Source organism: Brassica napus, chromosome A5 (assembly GCF_020379485.1).
Source record: "Brassica napus cultivar Da-Ae chromosome A5, Da-Ae, whole genome shotgun sequence".
Classification (NCBI taxonomy): Eukaryota; Viridiplantae; Streptophyta; class Magnoliopsida; order Brassicales; family Brassicaceae; genus Brassica; species Brassica napus.
In genome coordinates, this window is record NC_063438.1 from 3,551,958 (window position 1) to 3,571,027 (window position 19,070).

At 37.3% G+C, this 19,070-nt stretch overlaps 5 protein-coding genes across 5 annotated transcripts; 2 read left to right on the forward strand and 3 right to left on the reverse strand.

Annotated features, from left to right (window-relative positions):
• Positions 1 to 1,034: 1,034 nt before the first annotated feature.
• BNAA05G34660D lies at positions 1,035 to 1,543 on the reverse strand. The gene is made up of 2 exons (XM_013896773.3): positions 1,423 to 1,543; positions 1,035 to 1,309 (listed from the first exon to the last, which is right to left on the reverse strand). The coding sequence occupies exons 1-2, from the start codon at positions 1,507 to 1,509 to the stop codon at positions 1,232 to 1,234; spliced, it is 165 nt and encodes a 54-aa protein (XP_013752227.2). The 5' UTR covers positions 1,510 to 1,543; the 3' UTR covers positions 1,035 to 1,231.
• A 1,027-nt stretch (positions 1,544 to 2,570) lies between these two features.
• On the forward strand, positions 2,571 to 4,463 carry LOC106454662 (F-box protein At2g39490). The gene is made up of 3 exons (XM_013896772.3): positions 2,571 to 3,678; positions 3,828 to 3,986; positions 4,073 to 4,463. Exons 1-3 carry the CDS (start codon positions 2,881 to 2,883, stop codon positions 4,274 to 4,276), a joined length of 1,161 nt encoding a protein of 386 aa, XP_013752226.2. The 5' UTR covers positions 2,571 to 2,880; the 3' UTR covers positions 4,277 to 4,463.
• A 4,761-nt stretch (positions 4,464 to 9,224) lies between these two features.
• On the forward strand, positions 9,225 to 16,122 carry LOC106451000 (ABC transporter B family member 6). The gene is made up of 11 exons (XM_013892846.3): positions 9,225 to 9,796; positions 10,575 to 10,629; positions 10,740 to 10,915; positions 11,026 to 11,226; positions 11,600 to 11,859; positions 11,957 to 12,267; positions 12,383 to 12,603; positions 12,697 to 13,037; positions 13,164 to 13,948; positions 14,044 to 14,285; positions 14,457 to 16,122. Exons 1-11 carry the CDS (start codon positions 9,392 to 9,394, stop codon positions 15,684 to 15,686), a joined length of 4,227 nt encoding a protein of 1,408 aa, XP_013748300.2. The 5' UTR covers positions 9,225 to 9,391; the 3' UTR covers positions 15,687 to 16,122.
• LOC106451001 (photosynthetic NDH subunit of lumenal location 1, chloroplastic) lies at positions 16,112 to 17,705 on the reverse strand. Its single transcript, XM_013892847.3, has 8 exons — positions 17,458 to 17,705; positions 17,309 to 17,390; positions 17,128 to 17,232; positions 16,971 to 17,044; positions 16,778 to 16,900; positions 16,617 to 16,688; positions 16,437 to 16,533; positions 16,112 to 16,337 (listed from the first exon to the last, which is right to left on the reverse strand). The coding sequence occupies exons 1-8, from the start codon at positions 17,512 to 17,514 to the stop codon at positions 16,234 to 16,236; spliced, it is 714 nt and encodes a 237-aa protein (XP_013748301.2). The 5' UTR covers positions 17,515 to 17,705; the 3' UTR covers positions 16,112 to 16,233.
• Positions 17,706 to 17,752: 47 nt separating this feature from the next.
• LOC106451002 (60S ribosomal protein L23a-1) lies at positions 17,753 to 18,961 on the reverse strand. Its single transcript, XM_013892848.3, has 4 exons — positions 18,839 to 18,961; positions 18,698 to 18,745; positions 18,115 to 18,478; positions 17,753 to 17,978 (listed from the first exon to the last, which is right to left on the reverse strand). Exons 2-4 carry the CDS (start codon positions 18,711 to 18,713, stop codon positions 17,894 to 17,896), a joined length of 465 nt encoding a protein of 154 aa, XP_013748302.1. The 5' UTR covers positions 18,714 to 18,745; positions 18,839 to 18,961; the 3' UTR covers positions 17,753 to 17,893.
• Positions 18,962 to 19,070: the final 109 nt, after the last annotated feature.

Consider the following 19,070-nt stretch of genomic DNA (forward strand, 5'->3'; position numbering starts at 1 on the left):
AAAACTGAATACAAAAAGTAAAAGAAAGTACATAAAGAGGATGATTAAGCATCTCCAACCATTAGAAGGTATGTGAGATTCTAGAAAAATAAAAAAGAAATTAATATTTTAATTGAATAACTAAATTTTTTATTTTTAATAATTCTAAAATGCTAGAAGATAAGTGGAAGTTAAAAGTTAAGAAGTGTTTCTAAAAACCTTTTCTTAAAAAAACTTTTCTTCACTTTTTCTTCTATTTTTTTTATTATTTTTTATTTTAATTAGAAAGACTCTAATTAAAGAACCTTTATTGGAAATTATCTAAATATGGTTATAGCGGACGGAGCGAATTAATCTAATTAATATTTCTTATTCATATTTGCTTTGCTTTAAAAAAATAAGTTTATATTTGCTCATCTCGAGGATTTTACTTCGTTCCGTGTGATAACGCTAATCCATATTAGATTTAGTTTAATGGGCCGAGTCCACAGGACAAACCCATTAAAACCCAAAATAAATCCAACCCAGTAGAATATTTTAACCTCGACGTTCTAGCTGTTTAAAGAATTTTGTTTCGATCGGTTGTGTTGCTTTCCGTGTTATTCTAGCTGAGTAATGTAATGCTCGTGCTCTTGAGCAATTTTTTTTTTTTGATAACCGTAGTATGATCTCAAAAGCTTTCTAGGCCCAAAGACTAATTACTATGAGACCCGCACAATCCGCGTTTTCTTATCGCTTAAGACAGTCCGGGTGGCCAAAGAGAATCACGAGGTCCGCAAGTTCTTGAGCAATCTTTCCGATAGGAATCGGAGTGCAATTATTTCTGTTTATTAATTGATTATGAAATTTCATTTATGAAATTTCATTTTGCAGTTCGCAAAAATTTAGTTGTTCTGATCGAATCGAAGGATTGGAAGTGAACAAAAAGCTACAAGATTTGATCTAAGGACAGGCTTAGCTGTTGAGAGACCATAATACATGATTCTTAACATGCAATTACAAGAGAAACCAGCCTATATATCTCTGGTTTCACTTTTAATTACAATCATAATAATAAACAAGCGAGTTCTTGAAACTTGGTCTTAAAATTACATAGAGACAACATTCGATTTGGAGTCTTGCCCAAAGCACAAACTAATTGCCAGTAATTCTTCATCGACATTCTTCATAAGATGACATTTGATGAAATATTAAAAAAAAAAAAACCTCAAATCATCCTCGCAATAACAAAAAAAACAACTAAATGGCTGAATCATTTCTGGTTTTCTTCATCGATCGTTCCGAATTTTTGCTTAAATGAATCTTGCCTCTGCAGCCACATTATGTGCCCCTGAGATTCAATTTCATAACGTTTCAATTCAAGATTTGAGCTTCCAGAATCAAACAATTCGTGTGATCTATTTTCTAACTTGGAAGAAAAAAAAAACAGTGGGAATGAATCACCTGGAGACCAGCAGCCCAGGCGATGAGGAAGGAAGCTGCCCAGAATCTCTTGTCCTTGACTATCGTCTTCACATCGAAGCTCGCCATTAAAACCCTTTCTAGTTTCTTCGTTAACCTTCGGCTTTATTTTTGTAACCGATACATTGAAAGTGGGTATGTAAAGTCTTGATACATCAAACCCACTGCAGAGGCCCAAGCCCAATTCTCTTTGGAAATTCGGTAAATGAGACCGGTAATTGAGGAAAGCAAGAAACTGATTGGTTTATGGAATTATTGAAAAATGAATTTGTGAGACAAACCACATGAAAAAACTAAGCCAAGACTTGTTTTCTGATATAAATGCGTGGTTGATTAACAAAAAGAGCAAATTAGACTATAGTATTAGAATATAATTATAATATTCCGAGTTGTGATACGTGGAAATGCTTAAGAGAATTGATTTGTATACCTATGTCACCACTTATTTTTTCTATCACATATCCGTTTAGAACTCCAAAATTAATCGTGTTTGAGCTGGGGTAGTGGAAGAATAGGTGACCTATCGGGAAGTGATTCGCGATACCGTGTAATTGAAGTCAAATCACGGAGAAATGTCATGTGGTGGTTGCAAGATCAGTAAACATGACTTTCGGATTTTGGAAAATTAACACACTAACTATTGGAACGGGATGAAACCTACGGACCGAGAGAGCGGGCGTGGGCGGTGAGAGCGTTACGATAATATTACCAAATCGTATACTTTTTTTTGCCATCAACCAAACTGTATACTATATTAGAGGGAATAGTCTGCATTGGCATGAATCAAAACTACTAAATCAAAGAGCATGAAAAAACATGTAGTGTATTATACACTGTGTATATGTTTATCTAAAAAATATTGAAATGTTTTGTGATTAATTAATTGAGTATAATAAGCAAACAAATGTCTAGATTTTTAATATTATCTTTTAGTCTTCTTCTAGGATCAGGATGAAATGTGCAGCCTATACTCGTCCAAATTGTTAAATCAGTGGTAGGACAAGGCTCAGAAGTGTTGGAACATACATTTTACTACTTGCAATTAGTTAGGCTGAGTTACGTCAACGGTTAGCTTTTTTTTTTTTTTGAACAACACGTCAACGGTTAGCCCACCTTCAATATTCCGGTTAAACATTTAGATTGCTCCGAGATAGAAAGTACGTATGACATCTTAGATGTACATTATTTATTGGTAAAAAAACAAGAAGTATGTTGAAATACGTACAATGAGGACATCTAGTACGTACGTATAAGAATGAGCCTTTCTATAATAAAATAACATAAACGATATATAAAACTAATGAAGTGTGTCCAACAACAAAAGGAGCATGATCTACGCCGAGATAATCCAGATTTATATAAACCAAAACCCGTACGGACCATAAAAGTACTTCTTCAAAACCCATTCACACAATTCAAATAATTCAAAATACAATCACCATGTCCGAACAAAAACAAGACATCCTCTCTAGCTTACCACTAGAGCTTCTCCTCTACATCATCAGCTTCCTCCCTTTCGACTCCGCAAGACTAACCCCTTTCGTCTCCACAAGGTTTAGGTCCGTTTGGAACCAAGCCTTACTCGTTGCACACACCCATAACGGCTCCATCGAGGCAATCTCTCGCTTCATCCACAACTTCGACGAACACGTTCCGTCTAAAAACACTCGGAAGATGGAGTTACACTTCGACAAGTCAACCTTCGTGTCAACCATCCTCGCACCCAATAACGTCATGCATATGAGTTTCTTCTTCTCTGATGGTTCCAAGGAAGAAGATAGCTTCTGCTGGCGTATTGAGACTAACGATCAGATCCCAAAACGTGTCGAGTCAAGTGGTTTCTTGGTGAAGACGCTTTGTTTAGACTCGGTGTATTCGTTAACACACGAGGTCGTTTCCTCCATGGTGTTGGATTTTTCTTCCCTTGAGAACCTCAAGATATGTGGTTGCAAGGGGTTGACTTCTCTCACTATTGATTCACCAGCGAAGCTTATTCACTTGTCGATCTCGGGTTGCCCGAAGCTGAGATGTCTCGATATAAGATCATCTAAGCTTAAAACTCTTCATTACCAAGGGTTTCTACCTATGATCAAGATCCATGAACATTTTAACTTGACCAATGCGATCTTTGATGTACGACAAGGACCAGTGTATTGCAACAATGCTTTAGACATCGGTCCTCTCTTGCTGATCATCAAGAACTCTCAATCTCTTACACTTTGCAGATGGATGTTCGAGGTAATAAAGATAATATTTTGTTTTGTGAGAAATTATATTAGTCATGCGTTTATATTATTACGTTTGAAAATAGGTCTTTACCACATTTATTTCATTTTCCGAGATTAGGACATGTTTTGAGAGTTATATATTACTGTTTTTGTTTATAGGAACTAATTAAACCATCTATATCATCTTCTTGGACATCATTCAAATTCTACAAGTTACATGAGTTGAGGTGGATTGATAACTCGATGAAACAAGAAAACACCAATTCACTAATCTCTTTTCTTAAACTTTGTCCTTCTGTCGAGCGCATCTTCATTACCGTAAGTGTCAAGCACCTAAAGTATTTGTCAGTTCACGTCTTTTGAGTACTTTTATTCTAACAACTTCTATATGTTTTTTTTTGAAGATCGATTCAAATACGTATAGTTCAAAGGAAGAAACGAGTGTTGATATTGACTATGGGAGCAAGCATGCAAGAGTACCAAGGAACTTAGAACTGGTCAAGTTGGAAGGATCAAAGAGTGAAGAGGACAAGAATCAACTAATATTGGCGCTACAGGAGGTAGTCGATATCAATCAGCCTCTGCTTATACTGTCTTCATTTTCTTGAAATCAAATCAGATTAGAAATGGGAACGACAAAATCTTTATGTATAAAGTTACACGCATGAGCATGCTTTAATTAAGTTGCTGCCACTCGTGGGTTTATATTTCTTGCTGTACAAGAAAACCTCGTCAAAGTAAAACTCAAACTCGGCTGTTTTGTCATGATTCAACGATTAATGAGTTTCACCATACTTAATATTATAATGAGTATACTATGATATCTGACATAAAAACATAGATGTTGGCAGCAAAAACACCAGCATTGTTTTCACATGTGTATGTAAATGTATGACTATGTATATGATAGTAGATTAGTAGTGTTTATTGATAATTTCTTTCTTATAAACTTGCAACTTAAGCCTATAATGGCCAAATATCTAGTTTAGGTGAAATATCGTTTTCAATCCATGTGCGTGGCTTTTGTTCTTGACCTGTTCAAAAAGGCATGTAATGAAATTTCATCTATGTCAACCAAAGAAAAGCGTGCATCCCACAAGTCATTCTTAATAGATTAGCCCTAAACCAAACCATTTTGATTACATCATAATAGTTGATCATTTGAAAAAAAACAATCAGTCTAATAATCTTTTCGACTTTAACTCTAGATTTTGATCGGGTTGACTAAAGGCCAAACATTGTTTGGACAGGACCAACCCCAAATGGCTCACACATGACACATGGATGGTGCTATTATAATACACTCAAAATGACTGTCGAACAAAGACAACCAAGTGTCAATACTATATACATCCGCAGAAAAATAGAGATACACATAGCTTTTCGTTTCAATTATACTAACTTTTAAGAATGTGTTTCCAACTATAATCAACCATACTATATTATAGATCTCCTCAACTACATGTATTCTATTAGCATTTAGCTATATACTTTTTGTATATCTATTCGTTAGTTTCTGTAGAAGTATTCATTAGGTTGTATGTTTTAGTATACTTTATAACAGTGAAATAAAAATACCCGTATTATCTTATAATTTTGGGCTAGAGACAGCTTTTTTTGAATGACTTCTGTTTGCTAACATAGCAGTCAACATTATAATATAAATGAAGTGTAGATTACCAAATATCCAAAATCTTGACGAAATATGGTATAATCTAATACTCATTTAGTGAGTGTTTACAACCTATATTATAACATTTGGAGTATACAAAGCAATAGCTCGAGTATTGTAAAATTAAATAAACACAAATATTTCCTATATATTAATTGAGAATTATTTAAAAAGTTTTAACTTTAAATTTGTACTAATTAAAAAAAGACCATGACCATGTTTAGGTGTCACTTAATTAGGATGTCAATTTAGCTTACATGACATCTTAAGAATCATTTGAAAAAATGTTGGTCCAAATTTAATTATTAGGAACATTATATTAACTCAAAATATAAGAAGCGTGTATTCTTTCCTTAAATAAAAGCTATGAAATTACTAAATATGATTAATATATATGTGACAGTTAATGACTATGAATAATAAAGATTTGATAACAATTTTTGCATTTTTTTCATTTTTATTTAATTTTATATTATTAATAAAATTAAACAATCACATTAACCATATAATAAAAAAATTAGATTTTTTCTTATATGTTATATTTTGAATTTTTTAAATAACTTTAAATTAAAAAAATGAGAAACCTTATATGTTATGTTTTTCTTATATGTTAGATCTTTTTCTTATATGTTATATTTTAAATTTTTTAAAACGACTTTAAATTACAAAATGTAAGTTTTTCTTAAACATACGACTAAAAACATTAAAATTACATGTATCAATTCGATGGTTGATCTGAAACCTTTCAAAATCATATGAAAGGTAAATGTCAAAATAATTTAAGTGTGAAAACAATACTATTTATTTTGTTCAAGAATATGTTCGGTGAAAAAAAAAGATGTTGTGTCATAATTTGTTTAATGTTCAATCCGATCAACCCATGATATATTAATTATAGTTTAGTTCCACAATTTTTAATAAAAATTGATCCGGTCCATCGAAAAAATATAATATTAACAAAAAAACATTGTATATGTATAAATAAAATGATCAAATATATTAAAAAAATATCGATAATATATAAAAATAAATTTAATATGCGCAAAGCGCATGTCTTATATATCCTAATATTTCACTACAAGTAGAAAAGAGCGGTATATAAACAAACTGATTTCAAATAATCTTCTAGACAAAGTACAATCTCATTAGTTACTGGTTTAATCAAACATGTGTGGAGTTTTTCCTTTTGCTAAAGATCAAGAAAAAGGTGGATATTTTAACAAAAGAGGGAACAGATCAGATGCACTGGCAGAAAAAGAGAGTCTCCATCCATACTGCCTCAATGATACATACCTGCCCCCACTGGGTAAGGCTACTTTCACAAGTCGTAGCACCCATCTCTTTCGTCACCCTCACCTTACTTTGCTCTTCTAGTAATCTTCGACAGCGAAAATGGTAAGAAACGATGACAGCTATTGTTGCATGCATTCTTCACGGCACACCAACCAAAACGCACATTTTTCCAAGCTTTTACAATCTTTTTTCTTCGTATATTGTTACATTCTATTATCAAGAAGAGTTTTCACGTTACTAATAAATATAACCTTTGATAATCAGAATTGGTGTGTAGTATATTAGGGCAAGATTAACGGCGTCCCAATGGGATGTCCTTAGCATAAATGACATTTAATTTAAATAAAAAAGAGACAATTATCTAAGGACATATCTAATTTAAGATGTTTTTGTTGTCGTCGTTAGGTGATACGTGGCTTAGTGTGATTGGGCGATGAAACCGGGGTGGGGATAATCGATTTGGGTAAGTGTTGTGATTTAATTTTCTTGCCTTTTCTTCTTCTCGACCGACGAAACGCCTCTCTTCGATCTCCTTTCTTCGATCTCCTCTCTTCTCGACCGACGAATCTCGAGCCATCGATCTCCTCCCTTCGATCTCCTCTCTTCGATCTCCTCCCGACGAACCGAACTGTCGAGCCATCGATCTCCTCCCTTCGATCTCCTCTCTTCTCGACCGACGAATCTCGAGCCATCGATCTCCTCTCTTCGATCTCCTCCCGACGGTTCTCCTGTCTTTTCCACCGACGGTTCTCCACCGACGGTTCTCCTGTCTTCTCCACCGACGAATCTCGAGCCATCGATCTCCTCTCTTCGATCTCCTCCCGACGGTTCTCCTCTCTTCTCCACCGGATTTATTTGACGGATCTCTCGACCGGTCTCTCAACGGTTCTCCCGACGGATCTCTCCACGGTTCTGTCGACGGTTCTCCCCTCTCATCAACATCATATTCTGCGATTCGAAGGTGGAAGGGTGGGTGTTCCTCCTCTGTATTCAGTATTTGCATGTAGTTGGTTCTCGATAAACTTGGTTGGGAATTTTATTGTTTTCGGTTTGTGTTTAAACCTGATAGAAATTTTTACGAGTTCATTGCTTTGATTAGTTAATTAATCTGATTGAAAGATTTACCCGACGGTTGCTTTGATTACTTGATTAATCTGAAATAATTTTCGTACTCGTTCATTGCTTTGATTCCTACGGAAACGCATCAGTATTTGAACAAGGAGAAGATGAGGATCCCACTTTTGTAGTCAGACGACCTACAAATCTCGGTGCTACATTGGGACGTCGAGCAGATGTTCAGGATACACCAGGCCATCACCAATTAAAAGCAGATTTGGTTGAAAATATATGAGATAAATTTGGACATCTCCCAATGTAATTTTAAAGTTTCTATGAATTGAATAAAATATGTGTTTGCTTTTAATTCTCTATGTATGTTTTCAATAATTTGTGTGTTATATTAAATATGTAAAATGGAAATAAGTTTTATCTTATATATATGTTACTAATTATTTTTTTTAAAAAAACCTAAGGACCAAGATTAAGTCCCACCAATAATCATCATTTCAACACAAAGTCCTTACAAATGTCCTAAGCTTAAAATAACAATAAAAAATCATAAGGACACCATTCTAAGGACAATGGATAATGATGCCCTTAGTTTAAATTATGATCCTCCTTCAGGCTATTAAAAATAGGTTTAGTATTGCTTTTAGCGTTTCGTTATTTAACTTTTCTGACTTATACAGAAAAAAAATACTTCGAAATGAAAGTCTTGTGATATGTATGGTTTTTGGTTGGAGCACGAGTATACAATGTTATTTTGAAGACGAAAACATTTGAAACGATTCAATATTAACTTCAATTAAGCCGGCAAGAGAAACCACCATATAATATGAACAAACAGTTTACTTGGCTATTGTGTCCACATATATTATATGTCTCACGTCGACATATTACCATACCACCAGTGAATATGATAAAGAAGTTTGGTAACCGTTAGGAATATGGCGGTGACCTAACCACCACCTCCTTCTCGCAGTATTCTAGAAAAAAAAAAGTTGAGAGATGAGTTAAAAGTCGAATCAAAATCAAACCGGTTCAATTTGTAATCTTTAAAATCATCATTATATAATAAAAATAGAAGTTATCTAACAAATTCAACATTTAACTCTTACGATTTTTCTTTATTCTTCTTTTTTTTTTGACTGATGATTTTTCTTTATTCAATAAAAATAGAAGTTACTTAACAGTAGCTTTTAAATTAAACATTAAACTCCTGCGTTTTTTCCTATGAATTATTAAAAGGAAAAACAACAAATTTATCATAGAAAAAACGAAATACACCTGAAAAAAAGTATAAAAAGAATAAAAACTCGTCGCCGTAGTTGACCATTAGCATCCTCCCCGGAGAATTAATTAATACAAAACACACTCTTATTTAAAAACACGAAATAATGAAATACCAATACATTACATTTCCATAATAATAATGTAAAATAAAATAAAAAACTAGCGTTACATCAGGTGACACACATACACACACAACAAAGACTTGTCTATCTGTCACTTTATTTCATTTCAAAAAAAAAACTTTCTTTTAAAAATAAAAAATCAATATTAACCGGAAAAATCGATATCTTCGCCGATTCTCGAACCTTTTCCTTCCTCCTCTCCCAACAGATCCGGCGAGAGATTTTCAAAAAATTCGAAACCCTAAGAACGAGACGGAGGGTTTAATTTCTCCATCTCCGTCGCTATGATGGTTTCCCGCGGCTTATTCGGATGGTCTCCGCCGCACATCCAGCCCTTAACCCCCGTCTCGGAGGTCTCCGAGCCTCCCGAGTCTCCCTCCCCTTACCTCGACCCCGGCGCCGAGAACGGCGGCGGCGCGGGGATGGCGACGCAGGCGGAGGAGGACGAGGAGATCGAGGAGCAGGAGGAGATGGAGCCTCCTCCCGCGGCGGTTCCCTTCTCGCAGCTCTTCGCTTGCGCTGATCGGTTCGATTGGGTGCTGATGGTGTTTGGATCTGTGGCTGCCGCTGCTCACGGGACGGCGCTTATTGTGTACTTGCACTATTTTGCGAAGATTGTTGAGGTGCTTGCGTATACGGCTGAGTCTGGGCGTAGGATACCTGATGATCAGTTTAATCGCCTTGTCGAGGTATGTTAGCTTGTGGGTTTTGGGGATTTATAATTTTTATGGTTTATTTGGGGTTAAAAGGTTTAAGCTTTTTCTTGTTTTGAGGTATTGAAAGTTTAGTGTATAGTTTTGCGATAAGTATTCAAAACGAAATCTTTAAGATTTTGAAGATTCAGTTTTGCAATGGTTTATTGAGGTTAAAGCTTTAGGCTTTTCTTGTTGGAGCTATTGGAATTTTTATTGGAACTATTGTCAGGATGTTGTTATCTCCATAGTGTTTGTATTAGGTCAAGAAATGAACGTGTGAGTGTAGTGAGATAACTAAACAAGCTTTGAGTCGTTTTCTTACCTGTAATATCTTTAGCGTTGGTATGATATTTCCTAAAATAAGCATGATTTAGCATCTTTCTGAGGGCCTAAAATCCTCTGAAATGTGGCAACTTCGTGGATATGCATGTTAATGGAACTTTCTCATGATTTATGGGGTGCTATTATATGGATGACTAGTGAGGATACTGGCTTTCATGTGTTTCTGCATCTAAATTGTATATTAACCTGGAAGCTAGCTTTTAAACCTCTGTTTTACTTAAATGCATGCGCAAACGAAGGTTTACCATTGTTCTAAGTATACTTTCGTTTTTCTTATCTCTAGGGATTTCTAAGTATGATTTTCTGGATGTCTATTTTATTACTCGAAGTTTATCAGTTTACAAACCATTTCATCTGATTTCATAAAACACTAGCAATACCCTGAAGTTTATCAGTTTACAAACCACTTCATCTGATTCCATTTGTGCAGCTTTCGCTGACTATTGTATACATCGCTGGAGGTGTTTTCGTATCTGGTTGGATTGGTAAGTTCACCTTGGTTTAAAACTATGCTTATATAGCCTCGCTGTGTCCTTCTTTCGTCAATTACAATGTTGCTATTTGCTGCCACCATAATTAATTCTTTTTTTTATAGAGGTGTCTTGCTGGATACTGACGGGAGAGAGGCAGACTGCTGTGATCAGGTCAAAGTATGTCCAAGTACTACTCAATCAGGATATGAGTTTCTTTGATACGTATGGGAATAACGGGGATATAGTAAGCCAAGTTCTGAGTGATGTTCTTCTCATTCAGTCGGCTCTAAGCGAAAAAGTACGTTTAACATTTTATATTATTTCAAGTTTGCTTTCAAATATCCTTAATTTTGCAATGATTGATACATCTTCTGGCGTTTTTAATTTTTTGACGTTGGACATTCACAGGTTGGAAATTACATTCATAATATGGCAACATTTATCAGTGGTCTTGTTATCGGTTTTGTCAACTGCTGGGAAATTGCGCTCATTACGTTAGCCACTGGTCCTTTCATTGTTGCTGCAGGAGGCATATCAAATATATTTCTCCACAGACTTGCTGAGAATATTCAAGATGCTTATGCTGAAGCAGCCAGCATTGCTGAACAGGTATTGTAATTGATAAGCTTATGGGGAACATTGTGGAGATAGTGTTTATCTTTTTAAGATAGGTTTGGATTTTTTTTTTGGTTACTTATCTTGGTTTAATGCTGCTGTCTTGCTACCTCAAAAATCATCCAAACATATTGCCCCAGCCATGGCTTCGTTTTTGTTATGCTAGATGCATGTATATCATTTTTTAGCATTCATAACTTAATAAATTGCATCAACTTAGATCTTAGGATTCATAACTTTGTTATGTTAGGATGCATGACAATTACATCCCTACTGGTCGTTGCTCCATTCTGGTTAATTTACTTTGTCAGTATGGCGCGTCATGTATCAATTTTCTAACGCTAAAGGGTTTATTCTAAATATGCAGGCGGTCTCGTACGTTAGAACGTTGTATGCCTTTACAAATGAAACTCTTGCAAAATACTCTTACGCAACTTCTCTCCAAGCAACTCTGAGATATGGTATATTGATAAGTCTTGTGCAAGGACTTGGACTTGGATTTACTTATGGGCTTGCTATATGTTCATGTGCTCTGCAACTTTGGATTGGTCGGTTCTTTGTTATTCATGGAAGGGCGACTGGTGGAGAAATTATTACAGCCCTTTTTGCTGTTATTTTAAGCGGGCTGTAAGCTTCAGATTCTACTTTTATTGCTTGAATCTTTATCCTCCAGTTTCGGCATACACATTGATTTGCTAAGTATATTCATATTGTGCGGTTGTAGGGGTTTAAATCAAGCTGCCACAAACTTTTACTCATTTGATCAAGGAAGGATTGCAGCATATAGGCTTTTTGAGATGATAACTCGTTCATCATCTGGGACTAACCAAGAGGGTACTACTTTGTCTGCTGTTGAAGGAAATATTGAGTTTCGGAACGTATACTTCAGCTATTTGTCACGACCTGAAATTCCAGTCTTGAGTGGATTTTACCTCACTGTGCCTGCTAAGAAAGCTGTCGCACTTGTTGGTAGAAATGGTTCTGGAAAAAGTAGCATTATTCCTCTAATGGAACGGTTTTATGATCCTACACTAGGTATTATGATGTGATATAAATACGTATCAATCTTTTTATTCTAATCTTCCTTGAATGCTCGCCTGTGACGGAGATTATTATAGGCTGAATATATCCGTGGTTTTCTCTTAAACAGGAGAAGTTCTACTTGATGGGGAAAATATTAAAAATCTAAAATTAGAGTGGCTGAGAAACCAAATAGGCCTGGTGACACAGGAGCCTGCTTTGCTTAGCTTGAGCATAAGAGAAAATATTGCTTATGGCCGGGATGCTACTCCGGATCAGATAGAGGAGGCAGCTAAAAAAGCTCGTGCACACACATTTATTAGCTCACTTGAAAAAGGATATGAAACTCAGGTAACCATTCACTGGAAAGTTTATATTAAGAATTGCAATTTTTGTACTTGTTTTTTTCAGTTAGAAGTTGGAAATGACTTCTTTTTCTTCTAGGTTGGGAAGGCTGGTTTAACGTTGACGGAGGAGCAGAAAATAAAACTTTCGATTGCCAGAGCTGTACTCTTAGATCCAAAAATACTGCTGCTGGATGAGGTCACTGGAGGACTAGACTTTGAAGCTGAAAGAGTTGTCCAAGAAGCTCTGGATCTTCTAATGTTAGGACGGTCAACCATAATAATAGCTCGACGGCTAAGTCTAATAAGAAATGCCGACTATATTGCTGTAATGGAGGAGGGTCAGCTACTTGAAATGGGTACACATGATGAATTAATCAACCTTGGTAATTTGTATGCTGAGCTTCTGAAGTGTGAAGAAGCAACAAAGCTACCCAGACGGTATGATTCTCCAGCAAAAACATATGTATCTAACAACTTGTCAAGTTTTTGTGTAATTTGTAATGATCTATGTAAAAGTTGACTTTGACGAATTACGTGTTAATGGGAATATTCATCTTGTTACAGGATGCCAGCTAGGAACTACAATGACTCTGCTGGGTTCCAGCCTGAGAGGGATTCTTCAGCTGGTCGTGGCTTTCAAGAACCATCATCACCCAAAATGGCCAAGTCTCCATCTCTTCAGAGAGGTCACAATGTTTTCCGTCCCCAGGAAATGTACTTTAACAGTGAAGAGTCACCCAATGATCATAGCCCTGCTCCAGAGAAGATGGGAGAAAACGGCTCGTCTTTGGATGTTGCTGATAAGGAACCAACCATCAAAAGACAAGATAGTTTCGAGATGCGGTTACCAGAACTACCAAAAATTGACATTCAGTGTCCAGAACGTCAAAAGTCAAATGGTTCAGATCCGGAGTCCCCTATATCACCCCTTCTGATATCAGATCCCCAAAATGAGCGCTCCCATTCACAGACGTTTAGCCGCCCTCATGGTCATTCTGATGACACTTCAGCAAATGTGATGGTGGCCAAGGACTCTCAACACAAGGAGTCACCTTCAATTTGGAAGTTGGCACAGCTTAGTTTTCCGGAGTGGCTATATGCGGTATTAGGGAGTATTGGTGCTGCCATCTTTGGTTCTTTCAACCCTCTTTTAGCTTACGTCATTGCGTTGGTAGTGACGGCATACTATACTAGCAAGGGAAGCCACCTGCGTGAGGAGGTTGACAAGTGGTGCTTGATCATTGCTGGCATGGGACTAGTCACAGTTGTTGCAAATTTCTTGCAGCACTTCTACTTTGGTATTATGGGGGAGAAAATGACGGAGAGAGTGCGAAGAATGATGTTCTCAGGTACTGCATTACTTTCTTGTTTATTAAATTTAAGTACACTACATGTTACTACTTTCACTTGCCTCATTTCATTATTTGTTCTCTGATTGTACCAGCGATGCTGCGTAATGAAGTTGGATGGTTTGACGAAGAAGAGAATAGTCCAGATACGTTATCCATGCGCCTAGCAAACGATGCCACTTTTGTCCGAGCCGCCTTCAGCAACAGACTTTCCATACTTATTCAGGATAGTTTTGCTGTTATTGTTGCCATTCTTATTGGTTTGCTGCTCGGTTGGCGTTTGGCCCTTGTTGCTTTGGCAACTTTGCCTGTACTAACTCTCTCTGCCATTGCTCAGGTTTGTTTCGTTTCTTACTCTTCCTCCAAAAACCCATATTTTACGCACAAAAAGGCTTAGAATCTTTTTCTTATGTTTATTTTGGTTTAACCAATTGTTTACCCTTTGTCAAAGTGTGAATCTCTCTATCTGTGTCATGCACTTAGCTTAATAACCCTCAAAATTTTCCAGAAACTTTGGCTTGCTGGATTTTCAAAGGGCATCCAGGAGATGCATAGAAAGGCGTCGTTAGTACTCGAAGATGCTGTCAGAAACATATATACCGTTGTTGCTTTCTGTGCCGGTAACAAGGTGATGGAACTCTACAGACTACAACTCCAACGAATACTCAAGCAGAGCTTTCTCCACGGGATGGCTATTGGCTTTGCCTTCGGCTTCTCACAGTTCCTCCTCTTCGCCTGCAACGCGCTCCTCCTCTGGTACACCGCGTTTTCAGTACACCGCGGATACATGAAACTGTCAACAGCTCTAACCGAGTACATGGTTTTCTCCTTTGCTACATTTGCCCTTGTGGAGCCATTCGGGTTAGCACCTTACATTCTCAAGCGCCGCAAGTCTCTCGCTTCAGTATTTGAAATCATAGATCGAGTGCCTACGATAGAACCTGATGACACCTCAGCTCTTAGCCCGCCTAACGTCTATGGAAGCATTGAACTGAAAAACATCGACTTCTGCTACCCAACTCGCCCGGAGGTGTTGGTACTAAGCAACTTCAGCCTCAAAATCAGCGGAGGACAAACATTAGCTGTAGTTGGCGTCTCCGGTTCTGGAAAAAGCACAATCATATCATTGATCGAGAGATACTACGATCCTGTCGCTGGTCAGGTCTTCTTAGACGGGAGAGACTTGAAGTCATATAACGTGAGATGGTTAAGAAGCCATATGGGTCTGATTCAACAAGAACCCATAATCTTCTCCACGACGATCAGAGAAAACATTATTTACGCAAGGCATAACGCGAGCGAAGCTGAGATGAAGGAAGCAGCAAGAATCGCAAACGCACACCATTTCATCAGCAGCTTAGCTCATGGTTACGACACACATATAGGGATGAGAGGTGTTGAACTTACGCAAGGGCAGAAACAGAGAATCGCTATAGCTCGAGTAGTGCTGAAGAACGCTCCGATATTGCTGATCGATGAAGCGAGTTCGTCTATTGAATCAGAGTCGAGCCGCGTTGTGCAGGAGGCTCTTGATACGTTGATAATGGGGAACAAAACGACGATCCTGATAGCGCACAGAGCGGCGATGATGAGACATGTGGACAACATTGTGGTTTTAAATGGAGGCAAAATAGTTGAAGAAGGTACGCATGATGCTTTAGCGGGTAAGAACGGATTGTATGTGCGTTTAATGCAACCACACTTTGGCAAAGGTCTACGTCAACATCGACTGATCTAAAGAGAGATTGAAACTCTGACACTTAAGGATGATGTAATGCCACGGGATACTATTATTGGATGCGATCACTGGACATAACTTGCAGTCTCTGTTCAAGGCTTATGAGTAGAAGTTGTACAACCACGGTTAGTTTCTGTAAGCAAAGTAGGAGCGTGTAGACAGACGTAGATTCCCATATTCTTTTCAGGAGAGAAGCAATGAAGAAGTAGGACTGTGTTTATTCATTGCTTAGTCTCTTAAGGTATATCATTTTGTTTATTGAAACTCTGAAGATTAGAGGAAGTTGGTTTGTTTTTGTTGTTGGTGTGAGTGTTTTAGGTGGAGAATGTGTAATGGGTAGGAAGAAAGATGAACAAAAGACGTCTGTTTTGTAAATACATTTGTATCCCACTTTTATTTGGCAGTGCTTTTTAATGCAAGTTTGATTGAAATTTAATCTCTATATTGAACCAAAACATCATTGTTGAGAATTGAAATCTACATAAAGAGTTTTGTAACCACAGAGAGAGTATAGATAAAGAGTAACAATAGATTGTTCATTGTGTTGTCAAATCTGAAGAATCTTCAAAGAGTCTGCAACAACTTCTAGCTGCTTCTTCACTTTTCTCCATCTTCTCTCGTTTGCTCCAACAATGAGTGTGTAGTATCTGTCTGCAACATCAAAACCAATAAAAAAACTTTGTTATTCCTCGCTTTCTTCTCTCATTTATCAATGAAGCTACATCATGTCTTTGTATAATCTATGCTTACTGTTTCCAACTGCAACTGTTGCAAAGCAAGTGGTTGCATAGATGGGAGTTCTTAGTCCATACTCAAACGTGTAATAGCTCTTTCCATCCTCCACCCTCTGCATTTTCAGCTTAAAGATCCAGTCACTCGATACTTGATGATTCTTTAAGATGTGGTAACAAAGATAGATGTGAATATGACCTCTTTCATATCGTAGATGGTAGCTACTTGGTTTGGTGCTGCAAACTTATGCTTCACTAGATCATAAACCACCTGATTAAGACACAAGAATGCTGAACCAGTGTGGTGAAATCTCAAATGATATAGAGAGAAAGAGGGGAAGTAAGATGTGCAGTACATACCTCATCCATTGGACCCACTTCGCGGATGTCTGTTTTCTCTGTTGGTATGAACCTGACACGAACACTCTGTAGCTGCAAATATCTATCCTTGAAGGCTGAATCATGTGCCCTGAAGTCAAATTCCTATATACAAAATCTTCTCAGAACTTATTCATCCTTACAACATCAAAACACAAAGCCATAGCTTACCCACCCTCCAGTCTGATGGATAATAATAAGAATATCCGTCTTCTTTATCCACAAAAGCCGAGTAGCTTTTTGGTACCTCTGCAGAAACATTACAAGACCAAACAAAGTTATGCTTTTGGTTCCAAAAGAATGAAGAAGAGAGACAGTTTTTGGCAGATTGCCTTCAGCAAGAAGCAAAGTTGCTGGAACTGAAGTTGCCAATAAAGTCCCTACTCCCACAAGCGCCTGCCTTCTCTTCCAACTGCTTCCACTTCCTTTTTGGTAAGCTATATTCAAGTGTCATTCACCATCAGAATCAGTTCAAAGGCCAAGAACAATGTCAACAAGAGTTTGGTTTCTTACTATTCTCGGAGGAGTCAAGATTGTAGCCGGATGAAAGTGAACATGAAGCTCTGAGTGATGGATTTGGGCAGTGAATATCTGTCTGATAAGAAAATGTGTAATAATCAGAAACACGAGATAAAGATGAATAAGAGCAGTGTTACTCTAACCTTCTGGGAGATTGTTGGGGAAAGACAATAGCGGATTGAGAGTGAAGAGACTGCCATAACAATGGCTACAACTTGCAAGACTTGAGATGAGATATGATCAATGCCTTATGTTTTTGCCTGTTGGGATAAGAGACCTCTATTTTTGTCATTTCTCAATTTTCTCCATTCATATTAACATGTGGATAATGAACAATCCAAAACAAACATGTGGCGCCAACTAAAGATGAAGAGATTGGTTTTGTATGTTTGCATTTCAAAAGTTTATAACGAGTTGAAGATTGATGAGAAGCCCAAAAACAGAGGAAACTGAATTCAACATTAAACTGCAACAAGAATGTTTTGTAGAAAAAAGATGACGGTAGATAATATCTCAAAGCAAAACTGAGTCTACAAGCGACAAAACCACTGTTTCACAATAGCAGGAGGTAGATAAAACTTAGATGATGCCAATCTTGTTAGCAACATCCAACGCATCATAGTCCGGTGTGAGCCTAACGTAAGCCTTCTTCGTTCCATCAGGCCTGCACCAAAACCAAAACACAACAACATAATGTCAAATACGTATGAACTTCAATCGAACCAAACACAACATTATCTCATACTATGAAGACACAATCAAACTCATATGCCACTAAAGAAAACTATCTTCTGACATACCTGATGAGGGTGTTAACCTTCTTGGTCTGGATGTCGTACATTTTCTTAACAGCATCCTTGATCTTCTTCTTGTCGGCACGAATGTCAACAATGAAGACAAGAGTGTTGTTATCCTCAATCTTCTTCATCGCAGACTCGGTGGTGAGTGGGTACTTAAGGATACCGTAATGGTCCAACTTGTTCCTGGGAGTTGCGCTGATTCTTGGGTACTTGGGGTCTCTGGCCTTGGTCAAAGTCTTTGGCCTGTGGAAGGTGACCTTAGTCCTGATCTTTTTGTCCTTCTTCTTAAAGGCTTGCCCAGACTTCACCGCCTTTGCAGCCTTCAAGGCCTTGGCCTTTGGGTCGGCCTTCTTAGTGGTATCAACTGCAATAATAACACAGAGAGCTTTAGTACCTTACAATGCTTCAATATACTTCAAACATAAAGCTCATTTGAACACTATCTCAAGTGAAGCTAAGTGATCATTAGGCATTAATCTAAGACAAGTTATTGCTTCTAACAAAAGTCTTGTAAGAGATTCCAATTCCATCAAGAACAGCAAGACGAACATTTGGAATATGATTCTCAACGTAAAGATCGTACCTTTAGCCGGAGACATTGTCCTGAACGAGATCCTTTCCGACACAAGATCTATCAGACAAAACCAAACTCAGTTAGAAACTATACAATGAAATGTACGACAGTTACAGGACAAAGCAGTTGGAGAAGGCAAGACGGACGAACCTGGAGAGGTGAAGCAGCTGAAACCCTAATTCATTTCGCAGCGGCGGGGACTTATATTGTGGAAGCCACGAAGCCCTAGATTACTTGGGCCTTTAATATTCTCATGGGCCTTTATCGTAAAAGCCCAAATTAAAATTTACCCGCCATAATATCACGGAGCTCATTAAAAAAATCTTAGAACGATGTCGTTTAGCGATGGCCATGTCACGAGGTTGTACAGTTGGGAGTTTAA